Source organism: Leiobunum rupestre, chromosome 7, assembly GCF_980474605.1.
Source record: "Leiobunum rupestre chromosome 7, qqLeiRupe1.1.hap1, whole genome shotgun sequence".
Classification (NCBI taxonomy): domain Eukaryota; kingdom Metazoa; phylum Arthropoda; class Arachnida; order Opiliones; family Sclerosomatidae; genus Leiobunum; species Leiobunum rupestre.
The window spans coordinates 19,643,807-19,663,211 of record NC_143390.1 but is presented as its reverse complement, the minus strand read 5'-3'; the positions used below and the strand labels follow the sequence as shown (position 1 = coordinate 19,663,211).

Genomic DNA, 19,405 nt, shown 5'->3' with positions numbered 1-19,405 from the left:
GCCGCCTACGGCTGAGCTTGACCCCAGTTCGCCTTGAACCTTCAGCCAATGAGAGGCCGTAGAGTGGTTCCGCCAAGGAGGATAATAATCCTCCTTGGATCCGTTACTATAGCGGGAGATAGGTGACTTCATTCTCTCTGGTGACATTAAATCCTTGGCAGAACCACTCTTTGAGCTCTGATTGGCTGAGATCTGGCTATCGTCTGCCACGGCGTTTGGCCCATTTGCCAGTTACACGGCAGCATTCTAGTTACATATGAGATTTCTATGTACGTAAGTCATAAACGTACTACTAGTTTTTCAAATTCACCGCTAAAATTTTTGCGTCTGATTTTAAACCCGATAAATATTCTTAAGCGTTAGATGGCGCTTTACACGGAGTACCACAGGAATACGGAACAACTGCCGGTTGTCTGCTAGTTATAATTCTTTCCATAAACTTTTGGCAAATGAAACTCCGAGTAAGCCTCAAAGTGTCTATTTCATTATTATGTCTATGTCAAAACCATTGAATTGGGAATAATACTGCTAGAATTACAATTACGATTTCGGTTGCCATGGTTACGCGGGACCTGTTCTGATAAGACTGTACGAAATTCATCTTTATAATTAGGCGGTAGCGCCATCTATATTTTGTAAAGTTATATGGCTAAAAATAAATAATTATTAGGTAACTCACCGTAACTTGAGTTAAAAAGGATCGTGTTGACAAAATAAAATTATTTTTAAACAACTTCAAAGGTTTGTTTGTTACGATAAATCATACATTTAAATTTCGCATCAGATTCGCGAAAAAATTCAATTGCAATATAGTGGCCACCACTAGAGTCAGATGCCGCCACTGTAGAACGCTAAAGTTGATAAAGTCTCCTTAAGGAACGAAATTGGTCCCGCGCCAGCCAGATTTAGTTGTACCTCTATTTATTCCCAACTCAATGGTCAAAACCATAGAGTGTTCACAACTTGAAAGCTAGCAAGGTCGATGTCGGCTAAAAACTTAAAACCTTTAGATTATAAATATCCATTGAAAAAGGTTGGAGTATTTTAATACAATTTTAAATAAATTAACTAAATATCGAGCGTAGGCTTATTTTTCGTAAAAATCCAAGCAGTATCGTGAATATTATCAACTTGGATTTAAGCCTTGTGCATTTCCACGTGGTTCAAAGCCAACCAAGAGTCCAAGACGAACCAAGTTACCAAAATGAGTCAAAACCACCCTGAAGTGTATTTTGCTCAACATCTTGCGGCCAATGATAGCAAAATTAGGTTTCGCGCTTTCAAAAAACTGAAGCTTTGGCTAAGTTCTCGTTCATTTGCCGGAAAAGATATATCAGAAGAAGAAATGTTAAAAATTTGGAAAGGACTTCATTATTGTATGTGGATGTGTGACAAACCATTAGTTCAAGAAAATCTGGCAGACAAAATAAGCAACTTGATTCAATGTTTTGGAAATACAAGTTGCGCCATTCTATTCATTGACACCTTTTTCCAAACAATCTCTAGAGAATGGTTTGGTATTGATCGGTATAGACTGGAAAAATTTATGATGTTGGTTCGTAGATTTTTGCATCAGACCTTTCAGTACTTGAAGACACACAAACTGAAGCTAAAAATCATTAACCCTGTCCTGTTGGCTTTGAGAAAAACTGTATTTAACCCAATAGATGAGAATGTTCCATCTGGACTGAAATATCACATAGTTGATGTTTATCTAGATGAGTTGGGCAAAGTTTGCGGAGAAGAGTTAACGCCTAAACAATTACGTTGGTTCGTAAGGCCGTATGCTGAATTCCTGTCGCAAAATACAGATTCCGCATTGTGTGGTGCAATTGTCAAAGACATATTTCAATATCTGGTTCGACAGGACAAAATGGAAGAGTATTCCAGTGAAGATGATACCCTACACAAGTTCAATGTTGATTTTAAAATGTTGACAAAATTGCTCATGAAAATGGCCATTCAGGAAAATATCAAAACTGAAAACCGAAATAGGCTCTATAAATTAATTGGCCAATATAAAGATATGAGCTGTGGAATTTATCCTTTGGAGAGAATAAATCCGGATGATATATTGATCCCTTCGGATATAGATGAGGAGGATGTAGATGAGGCTGCAAAAAGGTTGTTAAAAATGGGAGGCAATCAGCAAAAAGGTTTCTTTAGGGGTCACAAATCTAAGCGATTTAGAAAATAATGTATATTTTTGCGAAAATAAAATCTTTGTATTTATGAAACATTCAGAACTTTGTTATTGCAATCCTGTTGAAGTAATATTTTCACACCTTTCTTTCGGTTACTAAGCTTGGACAATGGCCTAGATTTTTCGGGTGGAACAGTGCTTTCACTTGGATAATCTCATTTCTAACTGTTGGTTCTAATCAATCCCTTTTTATTCCTTTGACAAAGAAAAATTAACATTTTTCTCCCCCTTAAATATTTTTGTTTTATCTAAAAATAAAAACTTCTTTAAAATCTTAAAATATATGACACTTGAAGAATGGCGCGCTCGGAGCAGCAGGTGATAGTGCGCCTCCGCCTGGTATTTCAAAATCTCAGTTATTTCTTTCGTGGGCTGGTTCCAATAAAGGTCGAGGCGCGGCATTTGAAGTGCTAGACCAAAATATTTCTGGCGAAACTTTGGAAAATTCCCATAATCCTTTAAGTAACTAGTTTTCTCATTTTCCCTCTTCCAAAATAAAATCCCTTTAGGTCGGGAAATTCTTAGAAAGGGATGAAATCCCTCAAAGTGGAAGCACTGTAAATGAAGAATGGGGGTTAAAAAGGAAAACTTAAGATGCACACACAGGAAAATTTTGAATAATGAGAAAATTCACGACCGAAAGCTATCGCTACGCCCTCTTTTGGTTGCCGTCGAAAAACGCAATTACGCGTATTAGAGCTTAGATCAAAGGGTTTTGATGGATGAAATAAAAGTGTTAAGAGGTTAAAGGGCCCCACCGCGTTTGAATTTGATCGGTTTAACGCGCTAGTTTTCCGAATAGAATTAGTCGTATTTGCTACCACGGGCTAAATTCGGAACGAATTTTTTAAACGCCGGTGTGGCCCTTCAATTTTTTACCTCTCCGAGGGGACTTTGTACCCTAGGAGGGGTTATACAACCACCGTGTCAGTCTGTCTGTCTGTCTGTCTGTCAGGCCTGCGATTCCCACTGTCCCTATCTAGTGGTGTGATGGGGTCACTTGAGCCTGTGGGGGACTCCATACCCGGCTCTCAAGGTCATGTGATCGGGGCGCTGGGTCACTGGAACCTCATGGGTTTTCCACACTCGTCATTCTGTGACCTACTAAGGAGGGTAGTTTGCAGTGGAAGAGGAAGCCACTCTAGTCCTCAGCTGTGCGAGGGTGGGTCTCGGGCAGCCCATGGTGTCGCCTTTTGTTGGGCCGTGATGAGGGCGTTTGTTTGCTATATGTGAGGCGGTCAAAATGGCTGTCCCACTGGCCGAACGTTGTTTCGCAAAGCGCACTTTTGTCCAGGGCTGGTTGTTTAAGGTGGCCGCTGTAGTGCTTAAGGCGGAGCAGCGGGGTACAAATACATATACTTATGTCAGGCCTGCGAACGCGTTCGTATTTTCGGGGCAAAGGGTAATCATTGCGTACGCAGTTTCTTGGATCACTGCGTACGCAGTCGAATAACCGTTTTAGCAGTTTAAAGGTTGGCAAAACCACCGTGTGACGGTAAGCATTAACGGCTAAATTTGCGATTACGTTGCGTTTGGTTGCATTTGTTTTTCGTTAACGCTCACCGTCGCGCCAGTTGTTATGGGTGGGTTCTCTCCAACTCCTTCTTATTGACTTTGCTGACCGAGTGCTAAGTGTTATGGCAACCTCTCAACGTCCAATGGCAGGGTTTCCACCAATTGTTCACGGTATTCGTCTTAAGCCCAGTTCACACTATACAATTAATTGGGCCACCTAAATGTATCCAACTAATTGTAAACAAGAAAATTGCATAGTGTGAACAGAAATAGTTGGAACCATTGTTACAATATTTCTGTTCACACTATACAATTTTCTTCCTTACAATTAATTGGATACAATAAAGTGGCCCAATTAATTGTACAGTGTGAACGGGGCTTTAGTATCAATTTGCGATCGCATCGGGCGGGTTTCAAACCCGAGACCGCCTGCTTGACAGGCGGACGTTCTACCACAGAACCACCGACGCTTATTACGCTTCATTGAAAAGTAGACCTTCAGCTTTATCGGAAGCGTATTTAATAGAGTGAAATTTTGGTTTAATTGAAATAGAGCAAGATTTCGTGTAAGATTTAAATTATTGTATCGAAGAAATTCTAATTTAGCGTTTTCTCTATTGATTAAAAACAAATGCGCCATCCAGGTTTCGAACCCAGGCCGTTCGGCTTGGCAGTCGAGCGCTCTACCACAGAACCACCGACGCTTATTACGCTTCATTGAAAATTAGACCTTCAGCGTTATCGGAAGCGTATTTAATAGAGTATGAAATTTTGGTTTAATTGAAATAGAACAAGATTTCGTGTAAGATTTAAATTATTTTAATATAATATGTATTTGGGTTTTAGGCAAAGGAAGGGTCGTATGTTATTTTTACTGATCGAGATAATGTTGTTTTTTGTCTATTCTTTGATCTTATATTTTTATCTTTGGTTTTTTGAGATTATTTTGTTTCCACGAAAACGTCCAGTTTTGGAGGAGACTTTATAGTGTGTAGGTCGTGTTGTTTAGCTTATCCGGTTTCATGATAATAACGTCGAAAATTCCTGTTTGTTAATGGTAAGGTGTCGCACTAACTATTCCGTCTACGGTCATTTATTGATATACGAGCTGTGGTTTAGTCAAGTGGCTTTCTGTGCTTTGTGAGGGTAAGTTTTTCGCTTCTTGTAAATACATTTTTTATTGGTGTGGATATTTGGACATCTACGATTCCTAATGCAGTCATTGATTTCCTGGGTATGCGAGTCATTATATGATATTGGAAATTGGATGGTATTGGTCTTTTTCATGCGGTATGTGCCACAACGTCAACAGGAAGTCTACGAGTCGTCCACTACCATCTTCATCAAGGGCGAGTGTTGAAATAAAATGAGCGTTAAAGATGCGGCAAGTATTTCGTAAGCGAGAAAAATACAAATACCCTCTGTAGATATTTCTTTCATTAAAATTTGCTTCGTATTATTTACTGATAAACTTGTTCTGTAAATAGGGTTAAATTCAATTGTGCATTGTTTTAGTAAGTCTAACTCGCTGTTGTAACTACTTAATTTATAATATTCTGAATAAATTAAACTCGGTTGTTTCATCTCAACTATTTAAATTAAAATTAAAATTTTATACCGGGCAGGGATTGAACCGAGATTACGTTTTTAGTAAATAACTCTGAATTGCGGAGATATCTTTAAAGGTCGTCTCGAGAAATTAATACCACTAGGGACCATTCTTCCGAGGAGAGGTAAATTTTGGCTTGCCAACTTGTTTTTTATAATTTTACACTGTTTTTGGGTTTCCTTAGTGGTAACACAGAGCAATCACTACGGTGACTACGCCTAGATTGTGTGTGTGTTGTTTTTTTTTGACAATAGCAGTTGCCAGTCTTGGAAATAAGGAATTTTTTTAAACTAGTCCTTAGGATTAGTGACCCCTATTGTCTACAAAAATAAACTTGTCCTTAGGACCGGTGACCCATACCATGATTTTTTTTTTATTGGTCCCATTGTAAATTATTTTTCATTGAATGTGAAATGTGGATAGGTCTAGACTCTAGAAACCATATAAATATTTATAATTCGAGAAGGCGCGAATCGTGAATCGCGCCGCGTGGTGTTTTACTTCATTATTCATTGTAACGTAATACCACTACTAAAGGTTGCTGGTAACTTCGTAAGCCCTTCATCTTACAAGTTAGTCTAGACTCTCTAGTGTGACGTTTATTGTGTTAGAAAGAAAAAAGTCGGAGTAGAAATTGGAAGAAAGCTTGAATTATTAAACTGGTCCTACGGACCAGTGACCCCCAGTATTTTAATTAAAAAACTGGTCCAACCAATTAATAAACTGGTTTTGGACCAGTGGACGTGTGTTATTTCCAAGACTGGCAGTTGCCAGTGGCGGCGCTAGGGGGTAGGCCAGGTAGGCCACTGCCTACCTGAAAATTTTGGGGGGCCCCAAAATCATCCCATAAGGGGCCCCAAATTGATCTAGAAAGGGTCTCAAAATTGTCCCAAGAGATAAAAAATTATTTATAAATAATAATGAAACAATTGTTGATAATGTATTTCGAAATTTTTGAGGTATCTCCTAGTAAATAAAACCAGTTCTGTTATATTTGGACTCGTTTTACTGTTGTTAGAGCTTTTTTGTTCGTCATGAACATCACTACTTTATTTTATTGAAGCATTTCGTTGAGAAAAGGGGAGTCCCGGGTCGGGGGCCCATTTATTTGGCTTGCCTACCCTCGCGAAAATTCCTGGCGCCGCCACTGGCAGTTGCTAGATCATAGGAGCTTGCTCAGAAAAGCTTGTCGATGCAGCGCCACCTAGACTCGTTTCATTATTTCATTGAAAATTTGGTTAACAAAAGGTAATATTTTGAAATAAGGCGCTTGGTGTAATGGCTTACCCTTCCATACACCAATTTCCAAGCTTTTGAAATTATAATCCGCATTGTGTTAAAAACTTCTATTTTTCTTTAAAGTTGGCTTTTTAATAATAGCAGCTTTATTGCTTTAGACAACGTTTAAATATACGTTACAATTTTTCCTTAAACCTTTAGTTTATAGGCCTACTAAACTATGTTGAGACGATGTATGAAGCTTATTCAGGCCTTTAGATAAATTTTCACCTTCCTGAATATCAGCTTGCTTGGGTTTATCTTCGCCGTAGAAGTTTTTCACGCGATTAGAATAAAGAAATACCACAAAGTCAAAGAAGGTTCCAACCAGAATTAGCGCGAATGAGGCGCCATGCAAATAGTTTCTCAGTTTATCAGTGTCGTAGACCCAACAGTTGCCTTGTTTGCCACATTTCTCTTCCCAAACCAAGCAGGTAGAGTCCGCGATTGCTCCGAATACCATGGGATACGGAATGAAAGCTGAAATAATACCAGCGATCAATTACTCTAGGTGTGTGCGTAAAAGATAGGGAAGGTGTTCACTTACCAAAAGCGCTAAGTAAAGCGCTTAATCCACCTAGTGCCAAGTTCTTATCTTTTGGATCAACTGCCCTGTTAAAAATGGTGTACACGCGAATATTACGCTTTCCTACTTTTCTAAGATTGCGTTCCTAAAATTCGTACCTGAGGGTAATTAGCGTTCCTCCAACCCTCCCGGTTGAACCGATCATTTTGCTGATACTCATCATTAAGATATAAGCCAAGAAATATTTGCATTCGAAGGGACACAAGCCCGCTGGGAGATTTACTGGCTTGTCTTTTTCGAACTCTCCCTTTTCGGAGGTCATCACGCATTGACAATTGTTAAAAATCTGTTTCGCAAAGTTTTCGTTAAATATCTTATTTATAAGACAACTTATTAGTAAAAGAGCCCATGACAAAATAAACATGTGATAAGGTACACGATGGGCCAAGGTATTTTTTAATTAAGTTAGTGATTTGTAACAAAGAACTGTTTGTCTTACGGGTCAAAATGGGGGCTTTCGGGAAATACGAACCACGTGTATAAGACAAAATTACTTTTTTAATCTTATACGCCTCTTGGTTCAGATTTGAAGGTTAATTTAGTATATTTGGTAAGAGCACGTTGAGACCAATCGAATGATACCAATATCAGGTCATATCAATTTTCAAGGTCACCGGAAGTGACATCACGTGGTTCGTATTTCCGGAAGGCCCCCGTAAGACAAGTTCTTTGTTACAAATCACTAACCTAATTAAAAAAATACCTTGACCCATCGTGTACCTTATCACATGCTTATTTTGTCATTGGCTCGTGGACTATATTACTCACTGTTCCATTATCATTTCGTTCGAACTGGTCACACCCTTCGACAAAAAAATATTTAATATAGTAAACGTGGTTTTTGAATAATTAGTTTCTACTGACCAGCGTGACACGGAGAAAAGAATATGGTTTTTGAATCGGGTCCGCAGACAGGCTGGAAGACCTTTCGCGTACATTCGCATCGCTGGTTGCAACCATTCTCGAGGTCTAAACTAAATGTTGAGGCAATCATTTTAAAACACTTGTTCCAAATTACATATGACCAAGATCAGTCTTTTCCGGAAACGTACGTTTTGGAAACTTCGTCTGGTGTTCCAGAAATTGTGATCTGTGGACATGGCAAAAATAACGCGGACATCATGGCCATCAAGCTAGTTCAAAACATAAATTGAAAAATATTTGGTCCGAGTGCGTACAAAGAATTTGCATAATAGTATAAGAGTTTTACCTAAAAAATGATATTGCTACCATGTATCCCGTCAGAACTCTGGGTCTCGGTCGAAAGCGGCTAATAACTACTCCTCCGGCCATAATTCCTATTATCATGGTTACGATACTTGTTGATCCTAAGTTCAAAGACATACGACGAGTTAAACGTAAATGGGCGTCGAAAAACTCGAAAAAATTACGTTTGAGCTTTAAACTTCTTACCAGAAAAGAAACTTGCCCCAGAAGCCGATTGCTTGTAGTGATGTTCCATGTATCTGGGCATCAAGACGAAGTACCCCATATATCCGTTTACGTGAAATATTATGGCTACAGTATGGAAGACCCAAACTCTATTCCTAAGCAAACGCATAAACGCTTTTGGCATTTCTGTAGAATGAGCGAAATATTGTAAAAGGACTGTCGAATAGCGAAATTTGTATTTGTTTCTAAGAAACCTTTAAGTTTGGGCATCTTATCCGGATCTTCAGCCGAGGAATTTTCCGGGGCACTTCCCGGAAGTCGTCTTGGAAAAAGAAACATGGGTATACTGAAAATGAGCAAGAGAACGCCGAGAAGGACAAATCCAATCCACCAAGCTCCGACCCATCTCGGATCTTCCATAGTTAGTCCGTGTTCGTCTAAACAAAGGGGAACGTAAGTACAAATAATAAATATAGAAGAAAATAAGTTACTTACAAAATGGATTTTCGTATTGTCTTAGACAGAACGAAGCTAGCATATACCCAAAAGAAGGTCCCAACAATCGTAGGGCCATTTGAGTACCTTCGTAATTAGAGTAACTCTTCAATAGATGGTATCGTAGCGGTATGCTTAAAAATCATGTAGTACTTACTGAAATAGATTGGAGAATTCTTCTTTCTGACGCTGTCGTCGATATAAGCCGTTCCTACCGTGTAGTAAGCCGTATATCCAAAACCTACCAATAGGTTTCCGATGAACAGTAAGACCACAGCCGTTCGAGTTTCGCTGGCGTCAGCTTCGCACACGTCGTCTTTGGGCACCGCGTCACACATCCTGTACGTAGTGCTGTTATTGTCGATATTTTTATTGAGTAAATGCAACGCTGGGCCGTAGATGAAGTAAGGCGAGGCTGATACGAAGGAAGCCAAAGCAACAATCGTCATTCCAAGGGCTATGGCTCGTGGCCGATGGACATGGGGCCCGTAGTAGCCTACTACAACGCTAATCAGAATCGAGCTCAGGTTGTCAGCCATGAGAATTATGCCGCTAACCCTGCTGTCGAAAGCGTAACGCTTTTCCAGGGAGCTTAAAACCCCAATGGTGTAGGAAAAAGTGGCGCCTTCCACGATGCCCAGAATGCAAAATATTACCAAAAACACTTTGGCGTTGGCCAAACGCTGTATAAAACGGGGTTTGAAACTTCCAATTCCGCAAACGAATTCTTCTGGAATTTCGACCACTTCCCCATCATTTTCTTCATTGTTCGGTATTGGAGTGAATGTCCACGCGGCGTTCGAATTGGACCTTTGTTTAGCCATGTTTTGTAATGGATTTCTTTTTTAATTGAAATCAAATCAGAAGCGACAAGTCATGTTCGATGGATCGGGATTAAAAGTAAACCGCGGAAAAGAATGGCCGGAAACTTTCTAAAAATTCAATTTGTGAGAAAGTAGATTTGGTCCTTTATCGATTAGTTTCACGTATTTGGGTTCGAAGTTGGGAGGATAGGTGGGGGAAGTAGCGACAAGAATCCAATTCGCTAACAATTCAAGAGGTTCGATAACGGAGTTCAAGTATTTCGGTCAAAGAACTGTCTCGGAAAAACGTAGAATCTGACGGAGTCTCGAGTTTTACGTAAAAGGGATTGGAAGGTGACGAGTCAATTTGGGAAAGTTCTAATCTGGAGCCATTCAAAATGAAAGAGTGGGCTTGCAAAGACAAAGGCTGAAAGGGGGAGTGAAAATAATTATTATGGGGGTGGAAGATAAGGAGACAAATTCGCCATTGAAGTACCGCGTTGTAAATAAGCCGAGTAAATATTGTCGTCGCCTACTGAGCGGCGTCTCTTTCATATAACCAAAAGACGCCAATAGAACCACAATCATAACTTACGTAATTTATTTATTTCCAAAAAATTTGACTTTGACCTATAAATGTCTAACACGACCGGCGTAAAACAGAGTGGTCGTTTCAAGATCTACCACAGTGGGCGTCAATTACTGAGAAAAATCCTCGGTTTAGCGCGGGATTGAAGAAGCCGCCTTGTCAAGTCTCTCTCCCACGCGTATCGTTTAAGGGTTATTTACAAGATTCATCGGCGAAATGCGATATCAAATACCGGAACTGAGTTTATTGTAAGAATTGCCCAAGGTCAGCGGCGATTTCGAGTAGAGGTCCACCTCGTCTTCGTCATTGGCGACCTTACTATAGTTCACGGACACCGCCGGTTCGGGTTCCGCCTGAGGGACGTCGTCGTAGAAGTCCTTTAACCTATCGCTTAAGAGGAACACCACGATATCGAATAAAGTTCCCACCGCCATGAAAGCCACGCAACCACCGTGCATAATGTAACGCAGTTTGTCAACATCGTACAACCAACAATTTCCCGTCGATCCGCAACTTTCTTCCCAAACGATACAAGCCGAATCGGCCATGGCGCCGAAAATCAACGGATGAGGAATAAACGCTAAACGAATAAAAGAACCAACCATTCGTTTTTTACGAGGTTTTTCCAAACGTTATTCGCTTATATACTTACCAAAAGCGGATATTAGGCAACCGATTCCGCCGAGAGCCAAGGTTTTGTCTTTCCGGTCGATACATCTCAAGGTTATCAGCATATTACCGACTCGTCCAGAGGCCGAAATCAACTTGGCAACGGCCAAAACCAATATGTAAGAGATAAACATATTGCAGTCGAATGGGCACAAACCTTCGGTCAGCTGTCCAGTGTCTTCGTGGCTCAGGGAACAACCGCATCCTTCGAATACCTTCGAAAAGAGTTTACCAAATTCCACAGACTTCTTGTGACTTATAAGGGGGGTTGGTCTTCAAGAATTAATTTTTCCGAAAGCCAGGACCTGTAAGTTACTGTTTATATAGTGCTTGTTAAAATAATGGAAACTTTTCACCTGGACGGTATGCAACAAATGTTCCCTTTTAAGCACAAAGCTTTTTTTTGACATATTAAGGTGAAAAGTTTCCATTATTTCAACAAGCCCTATATAAACAGTAACTTTCAGGGTCTGGCTCTCGAAAATATTACTTCTTGGCGATTTCCTTGAAGGATGTTTTATGTAAGCGCCTAATGTCAATTAAATTATCTACCACGTAAACACCTAGGCTCGAGACTTATTAGGGTCCTCCTAGCCTCGTTCCAGGCTACCTTTGGGGGGCCTATTGGTTGATCCGACACTGCTTACAACGAACCATCGCATATAGATGATAACTTACAATGTGTTAGTATAATACTAATAGATATTGTCCGATTTAATAGGTCACTCTTTAGTAGGGCAGGGAAGAACATGCTCATTGAGAATCTAATCAGCTACGCTAATACCCAAGGCACCACCATAGACCCAAGCCAGCTTGGGACTTTTAAATGTCATTATTTTAGGTACCATGCAAGCTAACACCTTCCTACACCTACTCTGATGTGACAATTCAGAGCTTACTAATGACGCAATTGGAAATCGATGGAGTTTTAAGAATGGTTAGAAGAAATCATACTAAGGCGAATTCACCCGGTATAAAAACCAGACGCTTGATGTGGTCGTATAAATCATATCTACAGTGAGGTAATAGGTTCAAATCTAAGGTATTTTCGTAGTAAGGAACGTCTAGAGCGGACCTGGGTCCAAATAGAGTCGTTATTACTGGAGTAAACTTAACCTTTAAAGAGAAAAACTTGGGTAATTCTACAGATTTCCCCATTTTTATCGAGCCTGTTCGTAATCTTGTACGCGATGTTTTTTTATTGGCCTCCTAACCATTCCGAATAACTCGTGAAAACATGAACTGATCCAAAAGTTGTAGGGAGAGGCGTACACCCTTACAAATTTATCTCTTACCTGTTGAGTGAGATTAGGTTTAGTAATGGCCGTAGTACATCCGGCGTGACAAGGCGAAAAAAAATTGGTGCCGGACCCAGTAGCGCAAACTGGTTGAAAGACATTCGCGTGACATCCACAATTTTCGTTACATTGATTAATCAATTGCAAACTACGAAAAAAAACTAGTGTAAATACTCGGATAAATAACGTGGTTAAAATCGCCTAGCGAACCTTCCAGTGGGTAAAGGAGGATGGGCCATCTTCGCGGGAGGGCAAGCGAAAAACATGACGATCAAAAATGTGGCCATGCTAACGACGTGAACGAACACCATGTAAGCCGTCAAGAATCGGGGTTTCGGCTTGAAGCGCCGGATGACCAGTCCTCCGAAAAAGAGACCTATGAGCATGGACATGATGCTGGTGGAACCGGACAGGATGCTGGCGTCCGAGGCAGTTTTGCGAAAGTGGGCTTCCATAAATCGAGGCATTAATATGAAGTATCCCAGGATTCCGTTCAAATGGAAAACCAGGCTGAGAGTGTGACAGACGTAGATTGCGTTCTTCATCAACCTCTTCAAACTTTTCGGCATGTCCTTCAATTTGGGCAATTTTTTAGAATCGTCATCCCCGCGTTCTTTTATCGGCGCTGATCTCAAACGTCGTGGAAAGAAGAACATGGGTATGCTAAAGACTAGCGTGAAGAGGCCCAACATCACAAAACCAAGCCACCAGGCTCCAACCCATCGTGGGTCCGTGTCCGGAATGTTAGGAGACACTAGAAAAACCAACGTTATTATCACCACTAAGTGAAACGCCTTGGACAAATAAACTACTGGAACTGAATTATAAATCGCCAAACATTTCCACCAAAATACCAAGCGTACGCGTAAAAAGATTAGTTGTTAAGTTAAAGGTAATATTTTGCCTACATGTTCATATTTTGGTGGAAATCTACAAGTGACCGCGGCGCTGCTTTGAAAGAACAAAGCGCGTAATCTAGATTCGGGTCCAGTAGAGTATTTTCCCAAGTTGTAACCTTACAAGACGGATCTTCAAATTTTCGAAGACAAAACGATGACAAGGCAAAACCCAAAGCGGGACCCACTAATCGGATGGCCATCGTTAAAGCTGCTCAAAAACGATGTATAGTTATTACCCTTTTTTTTTTAAATTTCAAATTTAAATTTGGACTTGGTCGAACTTACAGAAGTATTGCGGTGAATTTTCCTTCTTGACATTATCGTCCAAGTACGCTATGCCGGCCGTGTAATAAGCGCTTCCACCGAATCCGCTCAAGAAACTTCCCGCGAAGAAGAGGGACACCGCGGTCAGCGTGGCGAAATGACCGCTTCGATCGGTCTCGCAATTCAAGTCGGCCAAAGAATCCTCGCCGTGGCACAGAGTCGAATTTTGTTTCCCCATTTCCTTGTTAAGCAAATGAAGTCCAGGGCCGAACATAAAGTACGGGCTGGCGGACAAGAAACAGCTGATGACCACGACTAACATACCTACAAAATTGAGGACAATCACCAAACGCGCTTTTTAACCTTCAAATTTTAAATAAACGCGAAGACTCTACCGAATCCAATGATACGTGGACGATGAGCTTGGCCACCGTAGTAGCCTATCAGGATGCTGGTAAAAATTGGACTTAAGTTGTCGGCTATCAAGATCAACCCGCTGGCTTTACTGTCGAAGGCGAATCTCTTCTCGATAGTCGATACGATACCCACGGTATAGGTGAAATAGGCACCTTGCAGAATTCCCAAGGCGCAGTAGACGATCAGGAACATCTTGGGGTTGGCCAAAGATTGGAGCCATCGTCCCTTGAAAGGTCCGAAGCCACAAACGACATCCTGGTCGTCGAGACTTTGAAACTCATCGTCTTTCCACGATTTACCCTTAACCACGGACACCATCTTCAATAATATGAAAACTCCCAAAATTCACGCGGATTTCAAAATAATCAAATTCTCATTTCGCCCAACGATTATTATTTCAACAAAACAGATTTCAGACAAGAAATATGGTTTTGTTTGTTTCTCAATAGCAGTTTTCGAATAATGTCGCCCGTTGGGAAATGTCTTACGTAAAGCTTTCGAGTTATTGATCAAAGAAAATCGTGATAAGGACTCAAAAAATGGAGAGGTTTCGTTGAAAATCTTCGATTAGATAACTATTGGCAAAAACTGTCATTTAAAAATAGGACTATCGTTCACAGATTATGGCCTTATCAATGGAGAATACACGGTAGCAATGAATCTTACTTGAGATTTCTCTTCATCCTAATTTATGTAATTATACCATGGACCGTAAGATTGAAATCTCCCCAGCTTCAATTCAATTCCCCTAAGTTTTCCCAGCACCCAAATGGTCCAATCAAGAATGAGTAAGTTGAGATGATTTCTAGCGTCGACCTCAATCCACCTCACAGTAAGCTCCAACTCACTAAAACAATGAAATCAGCCCTGTATATCAATGGTTAACTAAAACTGACATCTTCAGACGCGATTGAGGCCCCCCCCGGTGGCGTTTTTACTTCCCCCCCTCACGTGCCCGCCAACATTCTCATAAGTCATTATCCCCAAGTATAAATACATTCTTAATCAAATACATCAATTAAATCGGTTAAATATTTAATCTTGTAGAAAATCAAAAATTATTTAATTTAAATAGTTTTATGTAAGCTTAAATCAATTAAATGACGTTAAACTCTTCGAGTAATAAACGTTTCAGGTTTTATTCATGAACCAGTCTTTTAGATATTATAATGGAGATTTTTTCTTTTGTAAGTTGTTTCCTTTTATTTTATTATTACATATAGCACCAAATATTTTCTTTTTGTGTTGTTGAACGCTTATTCCTCTTTATATCATAAATAAAATATTTTATCGTTTTTGTTTATTTTGTCACTAAACAATACTTTTAAAACTATAGACAACGTCTTGTTCGTGTATATGACGTCCGCTTATAACGTCATATTACTAAGCATCTCGTCTTAAAGAGCGTCAAAAGTCAATAACGACTAATTTTAGTGTGGAACGGAATACAATGTACAAAAGGATAACATTTTTTTATACCTTTTTTTCTGGGGCACAAAAAATACTTAACTCGGACAAAATTCCGACTTTTTTATTAATAACTAATAGTAGTGTAGGGGGGGGGGCGGGCGAACGAGAGGTAAACATTTAAAATATGAGACCTCGAAATTAGTGTGACATCTTTGCTTTTTTCTCAACGTGAAATAATGCTATTTACACAATGAACTACGAAAGGTTTCATCTTTCTATTTTGTACAAGAAACCATTCACTCTTTCTAAAATTTCCCACCGATTTAGGAAATTTTTCTCAGGCGAAAGCCTTTAATAATATCGTTTCTTGATTTACGATTTAAACAAAACAAAAAACGCCAGTAATGAAGAGAGTAAAGAAAAATATAAACATTCACCCGAATGGTGTCAGGTTTAGAAAGGGTTCACGTACAACGACATTCTTTGTCAACAATGGCAGTAACAAAAACAGCCAAATCCGAATTTGGCTCACTACATTAAGATTACTAAAACAGTCTTGTCCTCAAAATGAGGATATGATGAACTTCAAAATTATAAGAATAACCTTGAAAAGTACCAGTTTCCAAGTGACCTTCAACATTATAAAAATAACCTTGAAAACTACCAGTTTCCAGGTGACCTTCAACATTATAAAAATAACCTTGAAAAATGAAAACTACCCTTTTCCGGGTGACCTTCAAAATTATAAAAATAACCTTGAAAACTACCCTACTATTCTTTACTTGTCAACTAGCAAATCTTTTTCGTGTGACCTCCAAATAACCTTGAAAGCCAAAACAGACGTTTGCGAATAAGGACCTCTAAGATGTCCTAACTAACGTTGCTACCGACTTAAAAAACCTAACAATTCTAACGCAGATACCGACTTTGAAACCTAACAACCAAACGGCCAACTGAAAATGCGTGTTTTGTTTTTCAATTAAAACATATTAACCCGTTATAGTAATCCCAACGAAAGGGGATTTATTTAATTTTTAATAATGGCAGTAAATTTTTTAAATATTTAATATTAAATACAATCGCAAATATGGCAGTATCATAAAACCTATATACGAATATGTTTGTAAAACTTAATTTTCTTTCTAAATATTTGGGTTTCCATTATTTTATTTTTACTGTTTTCGTTAATTTGAAAATTATAACTTATATTATACGATATATTTTTATTAAAAAAAGGATTATTTCTTATTTCGAGTAGTTTAAAAAATATTTTATATCTTTATTTTTTTTCAGTAAAAATACGCGTTGTTATCATTATCTTAAAATCTGTCGAAGGGGTCGAGAATAAATTTCGATTTTCAAAATGAAAAATATTTCTTTCATCCTCGCTTAAAGCTTATATATATATAAAATAACAGATCTATCCAACGAAATGGGGTTTCTTTTTTAAAAAGTGTGTAAGAACAATCGTAACAGAGAGAATCTCGCGAAAAAGTGCCTTTTCTTAAAACGAAAACGTAAAACGCTACTTTCGCACGACGATAATATATTCCCGAATATATTTCATTTTTTTTTTATAAGAAGTACTGTACTTTTTTTTATATATAATACACCGGGAGGAACAGACATTTAAAAAACAAAATTTGAGAAAGCGGTTTCTCAAATATCGAATAATTCGAAATCGCGAGATTCCTACCTAGTGGAATGTCAAAGACGTGGCATTCCTGACCGTTTTTTACCATTCGTTATGTTTTTGACACTTATGAAACAACAATTGGATCTTTTTTAGCATGTCGGTGACTATGCGAAAAATTTGATTTTGTTTTCACGTATAGAGCTGACGGTGGTGGTTAAACGCTTCCGTTTTTTTGCATTGTATAGCCAATGGGAAAATAGCGCCAACCAAAATCTTCCGGAAGAAACCAAATCGGGTTGTCTTCTTTATATTCGTATATTAAAATATTTTATCGCCAGTTTTAATAACTTTATACACATCTTTTTTTCCCTGTATTTTAATTTTTTTTTTTTTTTACTTTTTAAAGAAATGCAGCCGCTCGTAAGGGACGGAGTGTTTTTTAAAAAGGATAGCGTATTTTGGAGGGAGGGAGGGGAGCCGTGGAGTAAAGAGTTTTGGAAGAACCGACGCTCCTTCCAAAACCATTTTAGATTTTGTTTTGGTCAGGGTACAAAGAGAAATACACCAACAAACATCGATACTATCTTACTTTCGAGCGTCACCCCAATCATCGTAGCTCGAAGGACACCGACAGTCCTTACGGCGCTTCGTTACCTCGGATGCGAGCTAAACGACATGACGTTTTCACACTGTCGTCTCGAAATTGTCCAGTTCTTCGTTGATGGGTCGCGATTCTTCGCGTTTGACCGGGTCCTCGTCAACGTGGAAAGAGATATTGCTGGACTTGTACCAGATGATGGCGTCCACCACGAAGGCGGCCAGCATGATGACGGCCGTCACGCCGTGGAAGACCATGCGGAAACGGACCGGGTCGTAGATTCGACACGCCCCTGGTTTACCGCAATTGTCTTCCCAAAAGAGACACGCCGAATCTACGATAGCGCCGTAGATGATGGGGCAAGGCACATTACCTACGGAGACAAATTAAGTTAAAACATCGCTTATAATTGATCACCGCGACAATTACTTACCAAATAAACCAATGGCGAAAGAAATCAGACCCAAAGCCATCGCTTTGTCTTGAGGATCGACGCACCTGATGGGGTAAAATTAGTCGAGTTTCCCACTTGATTGATTTAAAGAAGGAAAGCGTTACCTTAAGGTGAGCAGCATGGAACCGACTTCGGAGGTAGAATGAATCAGGACAAATAACGAAAAGATGATGGTGTACCACACCAAGTTACCGCATTCTAATGGACAGTAGCCATTGATAGCCGTGGTAGTTGGTTCTAGACAAAGGCACTCGCTAAAGGTGTACTGAAAGCGGTCAAAGAACTAAGTTAAAAAGGGTCCTTTAGTATACACGATTATATGACGGTGGTACCTGCTTATTGGCACTGCCATCAACTTTGGTGCAGCCGGCTAAACAAGGCGACAAGTAGGTGACTCCGTCGCTGGTGCAGACGGGAGAGAATTCGCCCACTTTACAGTGACACGTTCCATTACAGTAGTCGTTGACAGGACGGACTGAATCGCTGGAATGAAACGAAATGGTCAGAGAAGCGAGTTCACGGAGTGGACACTTTGATGACACAAACCTGGTTGTATTTAAACCAACGTAGTTGTTTAAGGGACATCCAACCCACATGAGGATAATCATGCCGATGGCGTAGAGAAGGGCGCAAAGGGCGATCCAACGAGCCACAAATCGGGCGTTGGGTTTGAAACTTCTCATGAAGACACCGCTGGCGAAAATGCCCACTCCCATCACCAAAATTCCTGCCATTCCTACGAAAAAACCAAAAAGATAACATTTCTTACAAAATAGATTACGAGTAAGGTTAGTTTATGGAAATACATTTAAATTTCAGACATTTCAACCCTCCCCTCCGTCGCGGCATTTAAGACATCTCAGACAATCACCTTGTTTGCATTTCGAAATTACGCGTTAGACGCGAGTAAGAGGCTACGTTACCGGTTCGTGTGGCGGCATTAATTAGTTCGAGAATAGCGTAATAACGGTAGACCAGCAGCGAGACTGGCGGTTTTTGACGGTACTACTCGGGTAGACTGAAAATTGTTGGCAAGCATACGCTTAATAAACGCTTTGTAAAGGAAAAAAATAAAGTTTGGCCGGTCATAATAAATCAACAATGGCTAGACCAAATGCCAGACTGCTAGATGGGGGGATACATGGGGGTTGGAATAGCCGGCGATCTACACGAACGGGTCGGGACGAGAAGATGCCAGCTTTGGAGAAATATCCCGCGTCTCCTTGGCGACGAGACGACCAACACGCGCGAAAATAAGACAGAAGATACCATATTCATATTGGTACTCTC

General features: G+C 39.8%; 4 protein-coding genes across 7 annotated transcripts in view; 1 reads left to right on the top strand and 3 right to left on the bottom strand.

Annotated features, from left to right (window-relative positions):
- The first annotated feature begins 964 nt into the window (after positions 1–964).
- Positions 965–2,237, top strand: Nnp-1 (Ribosomal RNA processing protein 1 homolog Nnp-1). Its single transcript, XM_090181342.1, has one exon. It carries the CDS (start codon positions 1,205–1,207, stop codon positions 2,195–2,197), a length of 993 nt encoding a protein of 330 aa, XP_090037468.1. The 5' UTR covers positions 965–1,204; the 3' UTR covers positions 2,198–2,237.
- Positions 2,238–6,698: 4,461 nt separating this feature from the next.
- Positions 6,699–10,172, bottom strand: LOC149935051 (solute carrier organic anion transporter family member 74D-like). The gene is made up of 11 exons (XM_090181072.1): positions 9,236–10,172; positions 9,079–9,165; positions 8,838–9,020; positions 8,605–8,769; positions 8,402–8,519; positions 8,244–8,324; positions 8,056–8,165; positions 7,960–7,994; positions 7,290–7,477; positions 7,153–7,217; positions 6,699–7,085 (listed from the first exon to the last, which is right to left on the bottom strand). Exons 1-11 carry the CDS (start codon positions 9,900–9,902, stop codon positions 6,769–6,771), a joined length of 2,016 nt encoding a protein of 671 aa, XP_090037198.1. The 5' UTR covers positions 9,903–10,172; the 3' UTR covers positions 6,699–6,768.
- Positions 10,173–10,468: 296 nt separating this feature from the next.
- Positions 10,469–14,475, bottom strand: LOC149935050 (solute carrier organic anion transporter family member 74D-like). Its single transcript, XM_090154328.1, has 7 exons — positions 13,996–14,475; positions 13,622–13,924; positions 13,458–13,544; positions 12,648–13,191; positions 12,435–12,585; positions 11,123–11,354; positions 10,469–11,050 (listed from the first exon to the last, which is right to left on the bottom strand). Exons 1-7 carry the CDS (start codon positions 14,333–14,335, stop codon positions 10,695–10,697), a joined length of 2,013 nt encoding a protein of 670 aa, XP_090010454.1. The 5' UTR covers positions 14,336–14,475; the 3' UTR covers positions 10,469–10,694.
- A 3,048-nt stretch (positions 14,476–17,523) lies between these two features.
- LOC149935049 (solute carrier organic anion transporter family member 74D-like) overlaps positions 17,524–19,405 on the bottom strand; it is a 46,194-nt gene continuing 44,312 nt past the window's right edge. For all 4 annotated transcript variants that reach the window (XM_090154325.1, XM_090154326.1, XM_090154324.1 and 1 more), the window contains exons 7-11: positions 18,662–18,851; positions 18,448–18,598; positions 18,220–18,380; positions 18,095–18,159; positions 17,524–18,034 (exon numbers count right to left, since the gene is read on the bottom strand). In XM_090154325.1, the coding sequence (XP_090010451.1) occupies positions 17,748–18,034; positions 18,095–18,159; positions 18,220–18,380; positions 18,448–18,598; positions 18,662–18,851 (854 nt within the window). In that variant the 3' untranslated portion in view covers positions 17,524–17,747. The remainder of the gene's footprint in view (positions 18,035–18,094; positions 18,160–18,219; positions 18,381–18,447; positions 18,599–18,661; positions 18,852–19,405) is intronic.